This window comes from Coptis chinensis, chromosome 6, assembly GCF_015680905.1.
Source record: "Coptis chinensis isolate HL-2020 chromosome 6, ASM1568090v1, whole genome shotgun sequence".
Lineage (NCBI taxonomy): Eukaryota > Viridiplantae > Streptophyta > Magnoliopsida > Ranunculales > Ranunculaceae > Coptis > Coptis chinensis.
Genome location: NC_141461.1, coordinates 29,168,910 through 29,191,661, shown reverse-complemented (window position 1 = coordinate 29,191,661; position 22,752 = coordinate 29,168,910). Strand labels below are relative to the sequence as shown.

At 36.2% G+C, this 22,752-nt stretch overlaps 2 protein-coding genes and 1 long non-coding RNA gene across 5 annotated transcripts; all 3 read left to right on the top strand.

Annotated features, from left to right (window-relative positions):
• Positions 1–884: 884 nt before the first annotated feature.
• On the top strand, positions 885–7,521 carry CUTA (Nitrogen regulatory PII-like, alpha/beta). Its single transcript, XM_086565473.1, has 6 exons — positions 885–1,561; positions 1,654–1,742; positions 1,817–1,879; positions 6,293–6,324; positions 6,417–6,511; positions 7,125–7,521. The coding sequence occupies exons 1-6, from the start codon at positions 1,380–1,382 to the stop codon at positions 7,204–7,206; spliced, it is 543 nt and encodes a 180-aa protein (XP_086421599.1). The 5' UTR covers positions 885–1,379; the 3' UTR covers positions 7,207–7,521.
• Positions 7,522–7,893: 372 nt separating this feature from the next.
• On the top strand, positions 7,894–9,509 carry LOC147492477 (protein CURVATURE THYLAKOID 1D, chloroplastic-like). Its single transcript, XM_086567516.1, has 5 exons — positions 7,894–8,020; positions 8,164–8,234; positions 8,878–8,994; positions 9,090–9,161; positions 9,260–9,509. Exons 1-5 carry the CDS (start codon positions 7,894–7,896, stop codon positions 9,329–9,331), a joined length of 459 nt encoding a protein of 152 aa, XP_086423642.1. The 3' UTR covers positions 9,332–9,509.
• A 260-nt stretch (positions 9,510–9,769) lies between these two features.
• LOC147492476 (uncharacterized) lies at positions 9,770–22,376 on the top strand. Of its 3 annotated transcripts, XR_015198326.1 has the most exons (7): positions 9,770–9,873; positions 19,626–20,207; positions 21,048–21,106; positions 21,214–21,317; positions 21,421–21,781; positions 21,869–21,900; positions 21,988–22,376. It is a non-coding gene; the product is annotated as an uncharacterized LOC147492476 (long non-coding RNA). The 3 variants fall into 3 exon arrangements; XR_015198325.1 differs by having other exon boundaries at positions 21,421–21,900; XR_015198323.1 differs by having other exon boundaries at positions 21,421–22,376.
• Positions 22,377–22,752: the final 376 nt, after the last annotated feature.

Here is a 22,752-nt window from a genome sequence, read left to right as displayed (position 1 = left end):
AATATATTTATTAAACATTATCAAACGAATTAAACAAATTAAAAAAAATGAAGAAAACGTACCATAATTGCAATTGCTTGATAATCACTAAGTTTAATCCCCTTAAAAAGTTTGATAAACAAATTGGTTCTTCAAATTTTCGATCAGGTTTGCTGGAAAGAAGAAGGGTTGCTGGAGTGGAGAAGAAGAAGACCGAGAGAGAGAGTTTTTCTCCAATTTTGCGTTTTTGGTTTATTTTGTTTTTTTTATTTTGAAATATTACAAAATTTTGAAATTTCAGAGTTTTTGAGTGAATTAGATCATCAGATCTTGAGGTGAGATCGGACGGTTAAGGAGAAGTGTGAGATAAGAGTGGCACTCTAGCCTATATATATACAAACATCAGTATTTAGTATTTAATTTTCAAGGTAGAATTATCCTCCCAATCATAGTTTGGAATTTTCGAAATTCCGACAAATTCAAAAACCGAAATTCATTAAATTTCGACTCTTGTTACATTCGAAATTTCGAATGATTTCAGAATTTCGGATATTTCGACTCTATATTTGGAATTCCGTTTTTTTGTCCGGAATTTCGGAGTTTCGTTCGGAATCACGAACTATGCTCCCAATCACTCTTTTTCGGAGGGCCACTATAAGACTTTTTGCTTGGATTACTTGTAATCATCATCAATTCAGTGAGGATGAAGAGGGAAGGTGTACTTTTGCATTCATCATTTTTATTGTGTTTGGAAAATCATGTGTGTGTTTACTTTTTCATTTTAGACACAATTGAAAAGACCAAAAGATTCTTTTATAAATTACTATACACACCAATAACAAGGTTAATTTGATAATCAACCAACTAATTATTTGTTAAGTGAGGACTTTTTTGAAAATTTTACTGACGTAGCTGACTATGAGCATCTTGGAGAATGGATATTAATGTAGATAGGATAGGCCGAAATATTTATAATCGTGACTTCATCGTAACTTCTCAATTCCCAAATATCATATCATCTAAAGTTTTAGAACTCCAAAAAAACAAAACCACTTTCACCAATCAGATTTGCACCGGTTGTCACTATGTTATATAGGATTGTTTACTGGGTGTATAATTGTTTTAAAAATTAATCATAAACATGACCAACATCAAATACACTGGTAGTAAAAGAATGAAGATGAGCTAAATATAGGGAGACACTAAGCGATGGATATTTTTGCATGTTAAGTGGAATTGTAATATGCTTGGAGAATGAAAAATATCCTTTTTCGCCTGATAAAATCTGAGAAGCTAACTTATTAATAACCTGGACCAGCTGACACTAGAAGAAGGATCTTTAGCCCAATTCAAGGAAAGGACTATTTACTAAAACTTGAGGTCCACTCAATTATCAGCCCATGGCATCTGCACTCTGTTGCAAAGCCACGTCCATCATTTCTCCTTCTTCTTCTTCTTCAACATTTCGCCGACGTTTACCTCTTGTAGGTGCCTTTTGTATTTTGAGTTTGGGTCTCACTAACCTCACTCCATCTCTCTCTTCTTCTTCCTCACGGTTTCTTTCTTTCACCCCTTTTTTACGGTACAGTTTTTCATCACTTTCAACGTATCTTTTTTTTTGTCTTTGCATAGTTTTGTGATAAATACAGTCACTAAATTTCATTGTTTTTTTAGACACCCAACAAACAGAAGTGTTCATTCAAGTGCAATGGAAGGGGGCAGTTCAATTGTTGTTTATGTCACAGTCCCTAACAAAGAAGCTGGTGGGGCTCTTTAGTTATGGTGTAATTTTACCCGTATTATGATTGGTGGATGATTAGCATATTGTTTTGTGCAGGAAAGAAGCTTGCTGAAAGTATAGTCAAAGAAAAATTAGCAGCATGCGTTAACCGAGTACCAGGTGTGTGGTGTTCTTGAGTATAATGTACTGCTATATTAGAAATAGATTGTATAAATGAATGATTACTTCAATGTTCTTTTCTGTATTCTGTGATTGATCAGGACCTGATTCTTAATTAAACCGCGCCGATTGGAAACATAGTTCATCAAAATTAAGACCAGTTAGTACTCTTCTTTTGCAAGATGTATGCTTTGATCCGTAATTCCGATTTTTTTCAATTAAGATTAGATGAGGAACATGTCATACTTTCTCTAGGATCATTCGAAACTGGCTTTATGATTTTATAGGAATTATGGTGTGTATTCCAATATGTTGATGTCATATATATTCACACAGATGCATCTTATATGCTGTTAGAGAAGATCTGATACAAGAATCTTCTTATAAAGTAGTCATTTAAAAAATGCATATGGAGTACCATATTGTAGAAGCAAGACTAATGAGTTCACACTTAGTCGGGAAACGGGGTCTTGTAGCACGAGTTCTTTTGGTGCAGAAGATGCAACTTAGGACTGGTAACATGGTACAAGAGTTTACCGACATATCGATTCGTTGAATTGCTTCTCCTTTGATCCTGATGTGATCAACGTGAGGTAAGATAATAAGACCTTAGGTAATGCTAGTGCTACATAGACTTTAGGAACACATGCTATGTCGACTGGTGACAGTTACAAGTGAATATGCTAATAGAGGAGTTTAAAAGGATAAAAAAGACATCAGTTCTTGGATATGCTTAAATTAATCAAAATTCATGTATTTTAATATAACTAAATTGTAACACCCCGCAATTTTTTTATTAATTATTTACATTTTTGAATGTATCTTTACTTTTTCATACCAATTTAGTAGGGATCATATGGAGTAGAGTGGTCTTGCAATAAAATGAAATTATATATATAAAAAAAGAGTTCAATTTTAAAGATTTAAATATTATATTTGTTTTCTTTTATTTTTATTTTTTTCTAAAAGAGGTTAGTGAGGTTTGCAATAGATATTAATTAAGATAGTAATAAGTAGATAATGATAGAGTTTAATCTTATTTGGATCCTTTTTGAGTTGTATTAAAGATAAGAAAAGATGGGAGAGATTTTAGAGGAGTTAGAATTCGTGAGATAAAGGTAAAGAAGGAGAGTTCTTTATGCTCGGAGATTGAAATCCATATACATTTGAAGTTTTAGAAACAAGATTCAAAAATGTTTATTTTGACGTATTGTGTGTTTTGAGATTCATCAACATCAGCTCTACACAGATAGTTATTTAAGGGTTGTAAAACTGCTATAGATGTGCCGAGATGAGTAGACGTAATTTTCTCTAGCAATATAGAAATCATATTTATATGATTCTTATTTTATTTTCTTCCTGAACACTCATTATCATTATGTAAAATTGTTATCTTTAAGTATGAATGTTTGCTATTTGTTTTGTAATTTTAATTGCAATTTGGAATGATAGCATGTCTAAGAATTCTGCACAAATATTGTCTCGTGATTTGATTTCTAACAATTAAATGATATATCTAGGTTTTCGTCAAAACTAAACAAATTTGATTATCCGAGTTGTCTTCGATTTTCATTTGGCCTTATCAGATTCCATAAATTACACGGGGGATATGCACTTCATTTATTTCATAGTCGAAATAATAATAAACTCTCTTCTACAAATTTTCTCTATTTAATTTAATGGAATTTGACAATGCCAAATGGAAACCGAAGACGACTCAAAGAACTAATTTCGTTTAGTTTTGACGAAAATCTAAATACATCATTAATTGTTTGAATTCAAGTCACAAGTTAGTACATGTGCAAAATTCTCCAGACATGCTACCATTCCAAATGCCAATTAAATTACAAAACAAATAACAAAAACTTCATTTATAAATATGACATTTTTATATAATGATAATGAACTATATAGGAAGAAAACAAAATAAGAATTATAGAAAAATGATTTATATATTATTAGATAAAATTACGTCTACTCATCTCACATATCAAAAGCTATAACAAAACTTTAAAAACTGTCTGAGTTGGTGTGGCTGTGTGGATGAATCTCAAAGCAAGCAATACGTCAAAATAAGAATCTTTGCATCTTGTTTCTAAAACTTCAAACGGATATGGATTTCAATCTCCAAGCATAGAGATGTGATATTTTTGTAAAGAGGTGTTAAATAAAAACAGGAAAACAAGTTTTTCGTCTCCTTTTGGGTAACCTAGGACTCTTCTTCTCTACTTTTGTGTCATGTATTCTAACTCCCCTAGAATCTCTCATATCTTTTCTTATCTTTAAAACAAACCCAAAAAGAATCCAAATAAGATTAAACTCTATCCTTATCTACTTCTTATTACTATCCTTGTTAATTTAATTTCTATTGCAAACCAACCTCTTTTAGAGTAAAATAAAATAAAATATTTAAATCTTTGAAATGGAACTTTTATTTATTTGTGTTCATTTTATTGCAAGACCACTCTACTCCATATTTAAAATATGATCCCTACTAAATTGGTATGATAAAGTAAAAATAGAATAAAAAATGTAAATAATTAATAATAAATTTGTGGGGTTACATAAATGGAGGAACATGATACATTTTGTCAACCCTAGACATATGGTATAAGGCTTGATAGATCTTAACAATTGTGGGTGTCTCCGTCATGCATGCTAAGTAATTTGATAGATCTTTATTTCTTGACATATGGTCTTTCTCCAAGCATTTCAATGAAACACAATTGTAAACACTTCAAACAAACTTTCGGTTTTAGCTCTCCATCTTTCATGTAAATCTCCATAAAAATCCTTTTACTATTGCCATCACTTCTTCTCATTAGTTTTCGAATGGATTCATAAGATTCTTCAACTCTTGATCTGTCCAATTGAAGGGTGCTCAAGTGTCCACTACATACCATTTTTGAGAAAGAAGTTGAGAGATAAATGAAAGAAGAACAATGAAATGAGAGAATAAACTTATGCTTATATAGCAATAAATATTTGCATTCTAATTTAAAAAATATTTGTAGTTTCTAGATACTATCATGAAAATAAAGACTTCTACCTAAATTGCTATTCATGCATTCAATCAAGGTAAAAAATGTGCCACATGGTAAGTAGAGTAATTGAAGAGATCAATTGAGTAAAAAAAAATCAAAGAAGATTATACAACCTGATATTCGTATCTTCAAGAAAACATAAAGAGATTCTCTGATATTCGTAATAGTCAACAAACATTTATGAGATTCTCTGATTTAGCAACATTACAATCCATTCCATTCGAATCCAAAAGAAAATGCAAAAACATACCATTAAAAAAGCCTAGTCAGACAACTAATAACCAATAAAATTACAAATACAACAATCAATTTGTTCTTCTTCCCCAAAGCATCCTCTTGAATCTTGTTTCTCTTCTCGAGCTCGAGCACTTTCTCCTCAACGAAAACCTTGTAGTCTTTCTCCAAATTTGCAATTCTACACTTCAATGGTTATCCAACTTATCGTCCTCAGGTGGCGGTGGCAGTTCGTAATCGTCAGCCCAATCAAAATAGTTACACCTACTCCTTTGACACTCGTAATACATTTTTTCAGGATTATTTTCACTTTTTGAAATCTTCAAAATGGCTCTATATCCACATATACAAGTTCTACACGAATTGATGGAGCTTGAAGCAAGCATTGAATTGGACAGCTTTTGGATTCGATTTGTTTTTTTGTCTGTTGATGTTCTTTGTTTTGGGGAAGAAGAGGGTATTTATGAAAAACCAATTAAATCTGACCATTGTAAATTTCAAGTTAATTGGGTTGAAATCGATTATATTATCGAAATCTGGAAATATAAAAAACAAATGAGAATTTCGTGAAATTTCGTTGATTGTGTCCACGTGGAAAATACACGTATTTATTAATTAAAATATTGTTGACACGTTGGAAATTGTTTAACACCGCCTAAATCAATTTGGACAGAATCACTCAATTGAAAAAAAAGTAAGTTCAGTCCCAATTACATCACAATTAAAGTACGATCACTCAATTGAAAAAAATGCTTTAGTACACTCACTCTTTCAATAGTTAGACCTTAGCTTAAAGTCTTCTAATCTCTCATGACTTCATGAGTAGTTGTTGAACTGGCACATTTCTTACGGGGCTATTACCATCATAGACATTTATTTTTCCCGTGAAGTGTTCCTGCTTGTGCAAGATTAAACCAAATAAATTTTGGCATTAAGGAAATCACTCATCAAATGCTTGTTTTTGTTTGGTCTGCGTATTTTCTCTCAATGTTGTTCACCTCATTTGTTTGGGCTTCCTGTAGCAGTTATTTATTTATGGAAGGGAGAGCTTTCCCCCTATCTCCTCATGAGGCACATGTTTCTATGTACCAATAGTATCTTAATCAGATTCTGGTTGTGGATTTTATGAATGCAGGTATTGAATCAGTTTATGAGTGGAAGGGGGAGGTAATGGATCTCCTCACAAGCATAAAAATCATTTATAGATAAAGTATCCTTAAGGATTTCTGGTCTCTGACATTTATCTTCTTGTAATACAGATCCAGACTGATTCTGAGGAACTGCTTATAATCAAGACAAGGGAATCCCTTTTGAATGCTCTGACAGATCATGTTAAAGCCAACCATGAGTATGAGTAAGTTCCAAGCTGATACACTTGTTTTCAAATCAATATCTTTATGCTATTGTATTTTTTATTTTGTATTGTGTGGGAAAGTGGGAGAGATGCTAATGTTTTTGTTTGTGCCTATCAACTTGTATTTCCCCCTTCGAAATTTCTCATGTATTCTGCGGGAGGTAAATAAGGCTACCACAGTAGTGTTGGAACTTGGAAATCTTCTAAACGATTAGGGAGTCTATTGTATCTGGATCCAATATGTTAGTTACCTATCTTCAGGCTGGCATTTTGATTGCTATGTTGCATCACAAAATCTAAATTTTCCCCAAAGTATTGGAGGATGTATAGAGTTAACATGTTAGACCAGTTGACAAATTATAAGGTTTCAATGGAGCGTTAATAATGAGGACATTCATAATTTGGATGGCTTGGGATTATCATGTTGGACCTAGTTTCGTGTTCTTGATTGTTCTGTGAAGGGGGAATGGCAATTAGGATCTTCATGCCATGTCTTGTCATTTTGCAGTACCACAATGCATGTAGTTTGTCATGCCATGCAGTCTTATATTTAATACAATGTACTACCAATTCCATACTGATAGATTAAATATATTGTGTGTTTTTGTTGCAGTCTTCCTGAGGTCATTGCCCTGCCCATAATAGGCGGCAATCTCCCTTACTTGGAATGGATAAAAAACAGCACTAGGGACTGATCGTCATCTACTCCTTTGATCTTGAAGCATGTTATGGCTGAGGATTGTTATTCATAATATTGTGCAGGGTTTGGCATAGGCTATGCATGCTTGATCTCGTTAGCAGAATTTGGGACACTCCCCACTTGAAATTGTATTTGGACCTAAATCCTGCTAAAATTAGTTGTTCTTCTGGTTGTGGCTTATTTTGTAAAGGTGATTTAGATGGTCTTATATGCTTGACTGTTAACGGTGTGTAGTGATAAGAAATCAAATCTACGGCTACATAAACTTGTTCGAAAGCAGTTCTAATGGAGACCTAATTTTTTCAAGTAATTGGGCCGAGTGTTTCCCAAATATTTTTGCCCCAACTCCACTTCAATTTTAATTTTGCCACAAGACCTATGTAAAATTTACATATGTTAAATACCATATATAAATTTAAATTTACATATAAAAAAGAAACTACGTAAATTTATATTTTTATAGGATTTATGGTGAAATTAAAATGGAAATGTGTTCTTGAACCGAACTTCCATAAGTAGCGAAATTAAAAATCAAGGTGGACTTATTGCAAAATTATTATTGGGCCATTTTACATTTAGCGCACAATCAGACACGTGTTCATTTAGTTGTCCGTTGACCCGTCGACCCGTCGACTTACTAAAAAAAGAGAAAAACCCCAAAACCCTGAAGAAAAACAAAAACATGGAACTATCTCCAGCAGCATACTCAAATCTCCTTTCCCACCAGCGTCACAACCCAGGCGTCTCTCGTTTTCTTAACTTGAATGCATCGTGTCGTTTTTCTTCAATAATCTCTCCTAGATACCCAGGTTTGTTTCTCATTCATTTCTATCTACTATTTTGTATGGATTTATTATTCTTGGGTTAACACTTTAATTTAGGATTACTAAGAGCAAGAACTTCAACAAGTATAAATGAGCAATTAGAAGGACCTGAAGGAGTAACTGAGCAGAGCACAGCCTATCAAGTGCAAAAGAAGAATCATTCCAAGCATTTGAATTTCTTCATGGGCTAAAACTAAAGGTGTATAATATTGAATTCAATTGTTTCCATCGTTTCTTAGAATATTCTTCCTCTTCTTCTCTATGGTTTGCTTTAGGTCCTTTTACTTACTAAGGTAAACAACTCCTGAGTTTAGTACCTTTTGAGGGCATTATAGTGGTCACAGTAGATATTGTTTTGTCGTTTGAGGCCTTCCTTTGCTGGTGGTATAAAGCCCTCTTTTCATATCTTTGTAGCTAAGTGGGACGGATTATTCTGGTTGAGGTTGTTTTGGGATAAACTGCTTTCCATTTTTCTCCTACTTGTATAGGCTATCCCAAAACCTGCTTGTGCGTCATTATTGAAATTCACTACTAGCACATGTTTCAAGTTTTAATTTTCTAGTACAAGGTCTGCTAACTGAGCTATGATTTGCATGTAAGTAGTGCATATTACAATGAGGTAGGATGTAATTTTATCTCTACAATTAGTGAATATTACACAGTTACTTATGCTTAGCCACTGATAGCAGCACCACCATCTCTCGGGTTGTGGTTTATTCTGTAATGTAATTGCTATTGTACTTGATTATGTTGGCTATGGAATGAATTTGGTAGATGATATCTGGCTCTGGATTCTTGGTTCGCAGTTGAAGTCCTAAATTCATTCGCTGTCATTTTTCCAGGAACTGTTGCAACTCGATTCAGAAAATGCTTATCCAATTCTCATTTATGGAAGTGGTGCTCTGGTTGCTCTATGGCTAGCATCAGCAGTTGTTGGAGCCATTGATTCCATTCCAGTGGTATGTGCCACACTTTTATATGGGAAAAAGTCAATGCCATGAAATTATGGAATATATTTTATCAATTGATAAGGTCTAAAATGTATTTTGAACAGTTTCCCAAGTTGTTGGAACTCGTGGGCCTTGCATTTACGATCTGGTTCGCATCTCGATATCTTATATTTAAGGTGCGGCATTGTCAAACTATTTTTGTTTCAACTTCGACACCTTCCTAATTCTAGGAGGTATACTGCATACTGAGTATGTACTTGTATGATTTTTGCAGGAAAATAGGGACGAGTTGTCGACCAAATTTGAAGAGCTGAAGCAGCAGATAATTGGTTTAACTGACGATTAATGTAACTATGTATGGCTTATTGAGGTAGCCGTCACCTTCTGCAAAATTAGCTTGTAGTAATAAGAGTTTGAGTTTAGATAATTTGGTGGAGTTTAGTTATGTGATGCCGATCATATCTTGGCAGTTTGTCATAGCAGAATTGAGATGTAGTAATAAAAGTATTGTTTTGTTCTCTTAATCTTGCATCATTCCCCATTAATACGAGAAAATTAGTTTGACTTTTAGAGTATTGGCACTATGGATTTTTTCTGGAGAATGTTAGGAGACCAATAAGCAAGGCAGGACCCCTTTTTAATGGTTATACATGAAGACTAGATCATCTATGGATATATTCATCCATGTGTACGGCGTATTTAGTTCTGCATATATGAATCGAATTAGGATCTACCGAGTCACAGAGTTACAATAACTAACGGTGTAATGGTTGTCATATGGGCTAGGTGCATGCTCAGAGGCTCTGCATTTTCATCTGAGACTTGCAATCTTCCTGCTCATCATGCTATATGCTAGATCCAAAACGAACTTTTGAGCATCAGTTTCAGGTAATGTATAAGCAATAATAATTCTTTCTTCGAAACAATAAAGTACTCTCCAACGAAAACAATAACAGAGAAGAAAAAATTACTGTCTAGTTAAACAAATCCAGCTATATTGAATACCCAAATCACTAAACCAGAGGCACTTAAGTGACTTGACCTCAATTACATACTCGTTTGTCCACAGTCAAGACCAGATAATGCATCACAACTCCAATTCTATGGAAGAAAAAGTTACAGTACCAACAGACCTCCACGTTAAGGTATGAAGATTAAAAAGGATGGTCGATGGCAGCTACGTAGGTATGCAAGTGGTGTCTGTGAAACTAGAGTAAGTTACGCTCGATCAGTAAGATTTACCTCTTGAAGAACAATAGACGATTCAAATGCAGAACGCCACTACAGCTTCAGTTGAATCAAAGCGGGGTCTAATTTGAGTGGATCATCTGACTTCAGTGGCTAGTTTGGTTTAACCCTTCCATCTTCCAAGTTGAAGACTTCCTTGTGACAGTTATCTATAATGTAGATAGAATTCAGCTTGCAACCAGGCAATTCAGAAACCGAAAAAGAGAAGGAACTATATTTATGTCTTCATCTCAATCCATTTACGCGTTTCGAAATCTAGTTTGAGAACATGGAGTTGACAAGACCAAGGCAGAACTATATTTATGTCTTACAATTTGCAACAAGTGTATACTTTCGGTACAACATATATCTAGTGTGTGCTCGTGCTAGCAATGACAACTTGAGCGTAGGATTATTTACATTACAAGTAAAAACTTCTCCATCCTCTGCCAGGTCGGAAAAATGGTTTCCACCGTGCAGAACATCCTCAATCCTAGAACATAATACTGTTTTCCAGGTACTATCACCCCGCTTGAAGAAGGGTAATGTGTGATGATTTTTCCTAATCTAGAAACACAAGTATTTTGTTGATAATCAAAGAACAATGAGAAGTATTGAATCAAGAAGAAGAAGAGATCTAGAAAATAATGAGTTGAACCACGTTCTTTAATGGCTTTTGTACCTACGACACGTATCCAAGGGGCAAAATGTGAAAAAAAAATAATAAGAAATTTACTTGGAACAATCAAACTTAAATGCAAAAATAAAAAATAAAACAAACAAATGGCATGTAGTTCAAAAAGGGCTATACTATTTATAAGAATAGATTAGGTTTTCCATAATTACTTGTGAATTAAGTAATTAGTGTTTAACTAGGAAACAATCTCTTGTTAAGTCGTATCCAGACTCTTCTAGAAGCTCATGCTTCCCAAGTCAATAAGTCTCATTTATTGACTTGAATAACAAGGAAACATGTTTAGGTTCGGATTGGGAGTTAGAGTTTCGAACTTAGGAGTTATGGATTTGGTGTTCATAGTCAGGAGTTGGTTCTCCGAACCTACTACTCCAACCAGTTCCGAACCTCCAATTCTCCGAGCCTACTACTCCAACCAATTCCGAACATCTTTTTTTTTATTTTACCTTCGAACCTAGGAAGTGAGTTAGTCAGGATTTGGACTTAAAATGTGTTTTGATACTTCCTACCCACACCAAAACCATATCCAAGCCTTAAGAAGATGTTGCCACATGTCACATATCTATTTGTTAAAATATGTACACACACTTACTATGAACACCATTATGATATTCTGTTGTTTCTTTTTTCTGACCTCTTGAAGAGAGCAGGAACAAACTCTGCAGCATTTCATTCTGTTTCTGTTTCCACCATAAGAGCCCATGAGTTTTTTTAATTAGACAGTTTGTTACTATCTGGAGCTTCACCTACATGTGAAACCGAAGTACTTGATGAAGCAGTGATGATTTTTCATACAATGACTTTTGAGGGTGATTTCTGTTGGAATCTCTAATGAGTATTTCAAAATACTTGTGTGTTGTTTAGTCCCACATTGGTGAACCACCACTAGCAAGTGAGGTATATGAGGTGATCATCTAGCATAAGAACGTGCCTTTAGGGTACAAAGGTTTTTGTGTTAGGAGGGAGGACTCACCCAAAGCCACACACGCTGCTAGCGCCCCTTTGCCCACCGCGACCGTCGCCGTATGCCGGGCTTGGGCTTATTTTCTAGTGGGTAGTGGATTACCAATTTTCTAGTGGGTAGCTAGAGTTCTACTTCGAGGTGTCCTTCTCCATCTATGATAACCGATCATACTCTATATAAACACCTGTTCATGTGTTCAGAGATCAGAACTCATCCAGAGAGAGAGAGAGAACTCGTGTATATACTATATCGAGTCGAGGCGTCGTCTTTCTTTGCCTCTATACACCAAATAATCCAATTCAAGAGAAAACCGGAAATCGTGAATACTCTATCAGTCTTCATCCCACTTCTCAGAAACAGAGATTCACACCTATTCTTTTTCTCTTCTTCCTGTCAGCCGCCAGAGAGAGTTATATTGCCGCTATTCTAGAGGGTAGTCCGTTTCTAGTGCAAAGTCGCCATCGTTAACCATTGAATCCTCGTGGAGGAAGACGCCGCTTGTTGCCTTTCTGCACCATTGGAAGGGGAGAAATCTTTCCTTAAGGACAGCCTAATCCGTGCCTTGGTTATTACCTTTTATTCTGTCTTTGTCTTCTATTGTTTTCTTTTATCTGCATACAACAATCTTAAGGAAAGATCAAGATGTCTACACCTGTTGACACCACGCCGATCAAAGAAACCAATTCTGGAGTCATGGAAGTTACTTCGTCTATGAGAGATGTTGCACCTCTACTGAATGCTCGCAACTTACCTAATGTGTCAAAGATTGAATCCTTCAACGGTTCACACTTCAAGAGATGGAGAGAAAGGGTGTTCACAGCCCTAGATGTACTCAACTATGCAAAGTATCTCAATCGATCACAAAGACCCGCGGAGGGTTCTAATGATTCGAAAAGAAATCAAGCCGCTTGGCTCAATGGGAATAAGGTATGTCGACATGCTATTTTTGAGTACCTTGTCCAATGAAATTTTTGATATTTATTGTTCAAATAAGAATGCACATGATATATGGGAGAGTTTGAACAAGAAATACATAATAGAGGATCTTTGGTACTTTCGAAATATGCTATTGGGACTTTTCTAAAGTTCCATATGAGAGAGGATAGAGATGTAACGCCTCAAATCCATGATTTTCATGTGTCGATTAATGATTTGAAAACCGGGGTATTAATTTATTTAAAACCTTTGTTGTTTGGATGTTTGATTGAGAAACTCCCCGAGTCTTGGAAACACTATAAAAATAGTATGAAGCATAAAAGCGTGCAGTTATGACTCTTGAGGATGTGATCATTCACATTCACATAGAGGAAACGAACAAGACTCGGGATGAGGTGTTGTCTAAGGAATTCCATTCTAAAGCCAATATCGTTGAAGGTAATCCCAGCAAATCTAACAAAACCTCTAAAAAGCAAAAGTACAACAAAAATAAGAATTTCAAGGTCAAAGGCACTTCTTTTAAAAGGAGTGGTACTGGCAATGGAAATTGTTATGTTTGTGGTAAACCTGGACATAGGGCTTTTCAGTGTAGACACAAGAAAGACACTGATGATCCTCCCAATGCTAATCTAGTTGAGGGAGATGATATAGTTGCTGTTGTGGTGTCACAAGTGTTCATAGCCACTGGGTACTAGATTCTGGTGCCACCCGCCACGTCTGTGGTGATGTTGAAGCCTTCTCAGACTACATACTAGTGAAAGATGAAAAGGTCTATATGGGTGACTCTAGGTCTATTCCCTCGCTGAGGGAACAGGTTCTTTCCGGTTAACTTCAAAGGAAAACCCTTTCACTTAGTAATGTTCTTCATGTTCCCGAGATTCGGGGAGGAATCTGATTTACGTGTCCATCGGGAAAAGCTAGCGTCAAAGGTGACTTTTGAGAGTGACAAGTTTGTTCCGACAAAGAATGAGGGTTTTGTTGGTAAAGGTTATTGTAATAACAAAGGGTCTTTTCATGTTGAATGTACTTGACAACATTATTATTAATAAGAATGAATCAAATACGCTTACTTGCTTGACTCTTTTAATATATGGCATGGTAGACTAGGACATGTGAATGTTCAAGATATATGAAAATGATGAAAGCATGTGGTTTATTGTCCGATATTTCTGATTTTTCTAATGATAAATGTGAGATATGTCTTTGAGACTAAAGCCATCGAAGAAACCCCTAATCGTGTCTAGAGAGATAAACCGATTACTAACTTTTATTCATACGGATTTGGGTGAATTCGTAAGTACCATGTCTAGAGGGGAAGTTTTATTATATTACATTCATAGATGACTTCTCTAGGTACACCATGGTATATTTACTTAGACACAAGCATGAGGCGGTGAGATGTTTCTCAAGTACAAAGTCGGTTGAAAACCAGCTTAACTATAAGATTAAGAGACTTCGGTCCGATAGGGGTGGAGAATATGAGTCTAACCCCTTCCGGGACTTTTGTGACAAGAGTGGCATTATTCATGAGACTACTCCACCATACTCTCCCCGAGTCTAATGGAGTAGCCGAACGGAAAAAACAAACACTAAAAGAGATGATGAATGCTATGCTTGTAAGTTCGAGCTTCCCTGAACTTGTGGGGAAGCAATCCTATCCTTTCCCATATACGAATAGGATACCCAACAAGAAAACAGGGGAATAAGACACCATATGAAGTTATGGAAAGGTCATGTACCTAACCCGACATACTTAAAAATGTGGGGGTGTCTTGCTAAGGTTCTTGTGAACGAATCTAAAAGAAAATTGGGACCTAGAACTGTTGATTGTATGTTCATTGGTTATGCTCATAATAGTCTTTGCATATAGATTTTTAGTAGTAAAATCGATAATAACCTTGTCGATGCTAACACTATTATAGAGAGTAAAAATCTTGATTTCTTTCTTTGAGAATTTGTTTCCTTTGAAAATTGGCATTGAAAGGTTGGTTGCTCCAAGTGAACAACAATCAACAGATCCCCGAAATTCTCGAACCCGAGAAATTCGAAGAGTAAAAGAGAGAGAAAAAATCCACCAATTTTGGTGATGACTTTTACACATTTCTTCTTGATGATGATCCCGACATATAATGAGGCAATCGAGTTATCGAGATGCACCTTTATGGAAGGATGCTATACACTCGAAACTAGATTCGATTATAGCTAATCACACATGGGAGATAGTGGATCTACCTCACGGGCTAAACCTATAATTCTACAAGTGGATCTTCAAAAAAAGAAATTGAAACTAGATGGTTCCATTGAGAAATACAAGGCTAGACTTGTAGTCAAAGGATTCTTCCGGAAAAAAGGCATTGACTATTTTGATACTTATGCTCCGTAACTAGGGATTTCTTCTATAAGAGTTCTAATGGCTCTAGCCGCTATTCATAATTTATTTATTCATCACATAGATGTAAAACCGCATTTTTGAATGGTGATCTTGATGAAGAAATATATATGATGATGACCACGAGGGTACGATAGTACCCGAGGGAATGAGCATAAGGTATGCAAGTTAGTTAAGTCTTTATATGGGTTGAAACAAGCGCCAAAACAATGGCATGAAAAGTTTGACAAATGTCATGATGTCTAATGGATATCACATAAATGATCTTGATAAATGTATTTACTTTAAATCTTTTGATGTGAATACATATGTGATTATCCGCCTATGTGGATGACATGTTAATCATGAGTCCTAGCCTTGATGTTGTGAGAAACACCAAGATGTTTTATCCTCCCAATTTGAAATGAAGGATTTGGGAGAAGCTTATGTGATTCTTGGAATCAAAATCATCGAAAATGATGATGGCTATACGCTTTCACAAGAGCATTATGTTGAGAAGTTTTTTGAAGAAGTTTAACTTTTATGATAGTAAGCCCGCGGTCGACACCTTATGAGGCAAATAGTGAACTTCGTGAAAAATGCTCAACATGGTGTCCTTCGATCCTAGATATGCCCAAATTATTGGTAGTCTCATGTACTTGATGAATTGCACTAGACTGACATTGCTTATGCAGTTAGCGGGCTAAGCGGATACACTCATTGTCCAGCCGAGAACGATTGGAGTGCCTTAGAGACTAACCAAGTACTTTGAGAGGAACAATGAATTACGCATAAGGTTTAGACAAACTCCACCCTCGTGATAGAGGGTTATTGTGATGCAAACCGGATATCCGATTCTCATGATATCAAGTCCACTAGTGGTTATATTTTCACCCTACCCTGGAGGTGAGGTCGCTTGGAAATCTTCTACGGAGACCTTGATAGCTCGCTCAACCATGGAGTCCGGAGCTTATTGCTTTAGATAAAGCAAGTGCTAAAATTTGAGTGGCTTAGAAACCTCTTGGCGGATCTTCCTATTGGTACAAAACCGCTTCCAAATTGCATTCCTATGCATTGTGGATCGTCGGGCCGCAATAGCAAAGGCAAAAAGCAAATTGTATAATGGGAAAAGGGCATATTCATCCGAGAGACTACGCCTATAAAGCGATTCTTTGGAATCTGGAGTTGTGGCTCTAGATTATGTGAGGTCGAGTTAAATTTGGTCGATCCTTCCGGCAAAACCACTTAACAGAGAGACAAGTGGTTGATCGTCGAGGGGATGGGACTTTTGCCTTATATAGGGCGATTAATCGACGGCAACCCCACCTATGTGATTGGAGATCCCATGAAGTAGGTTCAAAGGGAAAAACAAGTCACCTCGTCGCTTTGGTATGCTATTGTCTTTCTTTGAGACGTCCCACCCTATGACTAGATAGCATTATTGTATACTTTGTATAACTTGAATAACAATGAGAAAAGGATGAGTTATTTTACTCTTAATGGAATCCATAGTCCATTATTTTTATGAGATAGTGTATTTTAACTGCTATGTACACTTGATGGATATCCGCCACGTGAATGTAGAACCTGGTCGGTTCTTATGAGTATTCGTGCAAGTACTCTAGAGCATTCACATAACACGTGACGCAATAAGGGCCAAAAAGCGCAACACCGCTTGAAACGTGCATATAATGAAAGAGCAATGTGGGTGCATGTCCTCTATTTTATTACAAGGGAATGTTGGTTCAAAGATTTTTTAATCCACCACTTTCAATGCATTATAAGACATGTTACCCTATGACCGTTCAAGCCCTAAAAGCACCAAGATCTTATGCATTGTTTTTTCGATTCTCTCGGCATTTTGTTAACCCATTTCTTTTTGTAATATCCTATTCCAAAATAGTGGGGGACTATTAGTATTTTGAAATAGTGGGGGATTGTTGGAATCTCTAATGAATATTTCAAAATACTTGTGTGTTGTTTAGTCCTACATTGGTGAACCACCACTAGCAAGTGAGGTATATGAGGTGATCCTCTAGCATAAGGGCGTGCCCTTAGGGTACAAAGGCTTTTGTGTTAGGAGGGAGGACTCACCCAAAGCCACACACGCGCCCACCCCGAGCCGAGTCGCATCGCGTCGGGTTCGGGCTTGGGCTTGGGCTGATTGTCTAGTGGGTAGTGGATTACCAATTGCCTAAACTTGTTTTTTGCTTTTGCAGCAAGTTTCGGCTAACTAGAGTTCTACTTGGATCATCACGCAATCGAGAGAGAGAGAGAACTCTCGTGTATACGCGGAAGTTGTCTTTGCTTCTTTGCCTCTATATCGAGAGAGACAGAAGTCGTGCTGCTGTCTCTATACACCAGCGAATCCAATTCAAGAGAAAACTAGAAATCGTGAATACTCTATCAGTCTTCATCCCACTTCTCAGAAACAGAGATTCACACCTATTCTTCTTCTCTTCTTCCTGTCAGCCGCCATAGAGAGTTATATTGCTTGTTCTAGAGGGTAGTGCTTCTCTAGTGCAAAGTCGCCATCTTTGTTAACCATTGAATCCTGTGAGGAAGACGCCACTGTTGCCTTTCTGCACCATTGGAAGGGGCGAAATCTTTCCTTAAGGACAGCCTAATCCGCGCCTTGGTTATTACCTTTTATTTTGTACTTGTCTTTTATTGTTTTCTTTTATCTGCATACAACAATTTCTTCTAGCCATTGAAGGACTAGATGAGCTGAACTCACTGGAAACATTAATTAGGGGGTGAATAAACCTCATTGGCAGCATGCCAGCATCCACTGCACCCTATGCAATGATATATTTTCGTTCTCAAGTCCCAACATTAAGAGTTGAGCACTTGAGCTTTGGGCAGATCAAGAATATTCCTAGAGAAAGTCAGCATAGGTGCTGGAGATTCAACATGAATAGCACCGTCCAATTAACCGTCCACCACCCTAATAACCTGTTGTCACTACCATTAGACATACCTTTTAGCTGAATATTTTTGCGGGTTGATCAGAATTAGTTCAACTTCATTTACTGGCTTGGGCTGTTGGGCACATACTTTTTAACTGCTTCTGGAGCCGAACCTTAGAGAGATCCTTGATTTGGATCAAACTCTAGCATTTTCACTGCCCTCATCAATTTCCATGTTATTTTGCAAGGTTAGCTTACAGTGTAAACATTTGTGCCCAAGAATATTGCAGAAAGTACACGTAGAAAGAAGGTTAATTAATTATCATATTTACCAATGAAAAAAAGTAAACTCTGCCTTTTAACTAGAACTCCTCAGTCCTGACAATCATATGAACAACTCTCGCCGTAAGTGATTGTGAAGTTATTGTCAATGTTGCATGTGCGAAGGGCCAATATAGCTCAATGGAGGTTAAGAAAATAGATCAGTATATTTTATAGTCCTAATATATGATGAAACGAGTGGATCTGGGGAATCAGGATGCTGTAAGAACTTCGTACTAGTAATGTCATTTTGAAACAATAATAAAACGGGGACGGACTCTTATCGTCTTATTATACTAACAAAATGTATACTTAAAAACAAGTCATGTTGCCTATAATTTGGCCATAAGGTATGATAAATTGATAACATATGTAACCACCCACCGGCACTAGTGTAAGATTTTCTTGAGACTCCGCCCTTAATATATATATGTATGCTGGAATATTATATATCTAGTCGAGTCTCTGCTGTGTGGACATATTTTAGCCCAAATTTTCTCCTTTTCGAACGGTTACACATAAGTATGGAAATAACTAGAATCATATTGAGACTACCCCTTTTGGCCTGTACATTTGCAAAAGACTTTTGTAAGAAGCATACGTCAATCTGTTTCGATGGTTATTTATTTGAGTGGAATTTTTGCATGATTGCATGTGCATTGTTAATTCTTTTGTTGCTCTGTGTGTGAGTGTAATCCTCCAACAATTCCTTGAGTATGTAGAGTTTCTGATTATACTTTTCTTTGTGGAAATGTAAAAAGTATAATATTATTATTATTATTCTGTTTAAGGTGGTGGAAATGTGTAAGGTTGAGTACTGTGCTGTTTAAATTTAATATGGTTTTCTTGTTTATTTTGAAAGGGATTTGGATATTTAGCTTTGGCTAAATATTTAAGCATCGATTCATTTGATGTATGCGTACTTTAGATAATAACAGTATTGTAAGGCCTTTTAGTTGAAGGCTTTTGTTTAAAAAGGTGTTAGAATTTTGCTCGAGTGTTTTCACATTGTTGGTACGAAGTTTCAAACTTCTACAGTTGGAAGCATAACACTAGTATGGTTCAATTTCAACTTTGATCATTTCTTAGTTTCAGGCAAATATTGAAGAATAGGTGGCTTTGCTTCTGAGACACATTGCCTCGCTCATGCATTAGTACTTAAATAACTGCACAGTAGTAATATGTCTGAATTACTGAGCTGACCATGTCATGCTTGAACAGGTGATTTCTGATCGAGCTGTGACATCTTCAACGTCTGCAACTGTACTGAACTCCATATTTGTTCTCTGTTTTCAGAAAGTCTTCCATAACAATCTATTAGTTGCTTGTCCATTAATAGTTTTCCAATTAACTTGAAGCTTTGAACGAGAGCAATCGTTGCCCAATCTTAATAAAGCTAGGTTATGCGCTAAAGAACGAGCAGAAATTCTTCTAGAAAAACTTGGTCATGTTCCCCCTAGCTTTGTGAAAGTTATGACCCAGTGTGTTAATAAAATGATGGTAGACCAATCTTCTCATCACTCTGTTGATTTTATTGGAAATATATATTAGGAATGGTTTGAGTTATTTCTAGTTATTCTTTTGCATGGACTTCCAAAAGAATTCTGTAGATTAAACCTTCCACAAAATGTTGCTACGTTTACTTTGCAGGTCGATGAGAAGCAGGAAAAACATTCAGTTAAATATCTATATCGTACTAACTGTACATTCAGTGGTGGATGGAGTGGTTTCGCTAATAAACACAAATTGGTTAAAGGAGATCATCAACTGGTTTTCCAGTTGGTTAAGGAAAACACATTTCAGGTGATGCTTATACAGTTGTGCAATACCTTATCCATGATTATATTGATAACTTGATATTCCTAAACTGTGTTTATTTTGTGTTCATTTAATCTATGTATAGAAACTCTTTCGTTGGCTTAAGTAATAATGGCATTACTAGTTTTGGGGAAGAAACATGTAATCATTTTTAATAACGCAATGTTTCGACAAGTACACAACAGTAGATTGTGCTCAGTGGAGGGACTAGGATTAGGAGCACACACCTCTTAACTGTCTACATTTTGAGATCAACGTCAAATAATGGACTAAGATTATGAACTTCGGGCCAGGGATGAGTATGTTTGAACTAATTTAGGTCCCAATGTATCATCTTCATGAGTATACGAATAAGCATAATACGATATGTTTCTTTTTATTTGGAAATTTGGCATAATTAAATCCAGTTCAAGGAGTCAAATCCTTGCAAAAGACAGCCTTGAATTACTTTTCAGATCTCATCCTTGTCCACTTATTTGAGTTCAAGTGGTGTCCTTGCATGTGGGGAGTTGTAATGGTGCTTATGGAGTGTTTTAGTTGTTTAACCATCGAGTTATAAGACTTTAAAAACACATGCTGCCATGTGGCCATGAATTTCCAAAGGCTCATGCTGTCAGACCAAGGACATTGGTAGCTGTCCGCCCCACTACTACAAAGAAGTTTCTTGTTTTCACCAAAAATATAGGAAAATGTTCCTATGTCCTCTAGGTGTGTTTAAATCTCATTCAAGGATGTTTAATATTATCTTCCTTTTTTTTTCATCTACATGTATTCATCTTTGTCATGAATGCTTCCTGATTTTTACGTCTCCTATCATTTTTTCAGGTTAATATCATAAGAGCTAATGACCGATCTCACTAAAATCTTGCATCCAAAACCTGCTAGTAAGCGTATGATGGTTGGAAATGATTGGGATCTCCATTCTTCACTGTAATTAGATAATCAAGCATTTTGGTTTTACTAATAGTGCTATCGATATACAATAATGCAGGTAAAAGCATCATTTGTGAAAAAAAATTGAGTAAACATCAAAACACTGCTTCCTTGGTTCATCAATCCCCACCAGTAGAGTAGTCTGGAAGTGACAATGAAAAGGTTGGTTCAGTATTTCCTAAAGCTATTAGGTTTAATTTTGGAAAACATTATTGAGTATAACTTCTAATGTTGGAAGTGTGTTGTTTCTTCTTATGGAAAATAGGTGTTTGTGTGATGTACTGAGGACTAGGCCGTAGGCTTAGGGTTCTCACACTGCAAAAACTTGGGCCTGTAAAGCTTCATGGATCTCACCCAAGGCTGATACTGTCCCCCGCCTTAGCGACCACTGAGCTAAACACAATTGGCATACCAGGCTTTAACTCAAAGGTCTCATTGGTGAGAGCCAACTATACTAATTGGAGCATTGACACATTGCTATCGAGTGTGGCCTTTTTTTTTCCGGTCCTCAGTTGGGTTCAGTGGTGGCTAAGGCCGGAGATCAGACTAGGGTGAGATCTGTGAGGGTACCACGTGTGGACCCTCGGTTTGGCTGTTTGTCAAGCATGACAGGTGTTGAACTATAGGTGCCTTGCTCAAGACTTTTGAATCACTTAAATAATCGCTAGTGTAATATGGTTGAATTAGTTACTGAGCTTGTGATACTTGAACAGGTTGTTTCTGATCACGTTAAGATATTTTCAAGGTCTAAAACTGGCCAACTCCTTTTTGGTTTTCTCGTTAATGATCTGTTCGTTTCTTGTATTTTAAAAGTTTTCATGTTTTCTTGAAGCTTTGAACAAGAGCAAAGGCCACTCTGTCTTGACAATGCTATGTTATGTGCTAAAGATAGAGCAGAAGAACTTTTAAAAACCATAGACGCTGTTTTCCCTGGATTTGTGAAGCAATGATACTATCATACGCTACTAAAGACGTGATGGTGGAGACAATCTTCTAGCCACTCATTCGGTTCCATTATAAAAATATAGCATATTGGAGATAAGGAAAAAATTGAGTTATTTCTTGTTGTTTGTTGCAGGCACTTCCAGAAGAATTTTGCAGGTTACACCTTCCAAACAAAGATGTTATGTTAACTTTGGTTGATGAGGATCAAGAAGAATATCCAGTTAAATATTTATTTTGTACTGAAAAGTCTGCATTAATTTCTGGATGGAGTAGCTTCTCTAAAGCTCACAAATTGGTATAGGGAGATCATTTGGTTTTCCAGTTAGTAAAAAATATCACATTTCAGGTGATAATTAGACAAGTTTTCAATATTTTATATGCTATGATTGTTAATTTGATGTTCCTCAACTTTGCTTATGTCGTGGCCATTCAATCCAAATATGGAGACTCTATCATTGGAGTAATGAATAATGGTATTGTTAGTGTGGGCCCAAAAGCATGTCAACTTTTAAATGGTTAAATGTTCCCACTGGTACATAACAGTGGATTATTGTGCTTGGTGGAAGGATTAGGATAAGGGACAGACACCTCTCAACGATCTCCCTTTTCTGGTCAACTCAAGTGTTGGCCTAACAGTACATATCGTTGTCAG

Bases quoted from the DNA above. Each gene is read 5' to 3' on its own strand.
- CUTA (XM_086565473.1), top strand. From the start codon at position 1,380: ATGGCATCTGCACTCTGTTGCAAAGCCACGTCCATCATTTCTCCTTCT. The intron at 1,743-1,816 runs GTGGGGCTCTTT...TGTTTTGTGCAG, and splicing joins AGTCCCTAACAAAGAAGCTG to GAAAGAAGCTTGCTGAAAGT. The intron at 6,512-7,124 runs GTAAGTTCCAAG...TTTTTGTTGCAG, and splicing joins AAAGCCAACCATGAGTATGA to TCTTCCTGAGGTCATTGCCC.
- LOC147492477 (XM_086567516.1), top strand. From the start codon at position 7,894: ATGGAACTATCTCCAGCAGCATACTCAAATCTCCTTTCCCACCAGCGT. The intron at 8,021-8,163 runs GTTTGTTTCTCA...GTAACTGAGCAG, and splicing joins AATCTCTCCTAGATACCCAG to AGCACAGCCTATCAAGTGCA. The intron at 9,162-9,259 runs GTGCGGCATTGT...TGATTTTTGCAG, and splicing joins CTCGATATCTTATATTTAAG to GAAAATAGGGACGAGTTGTC.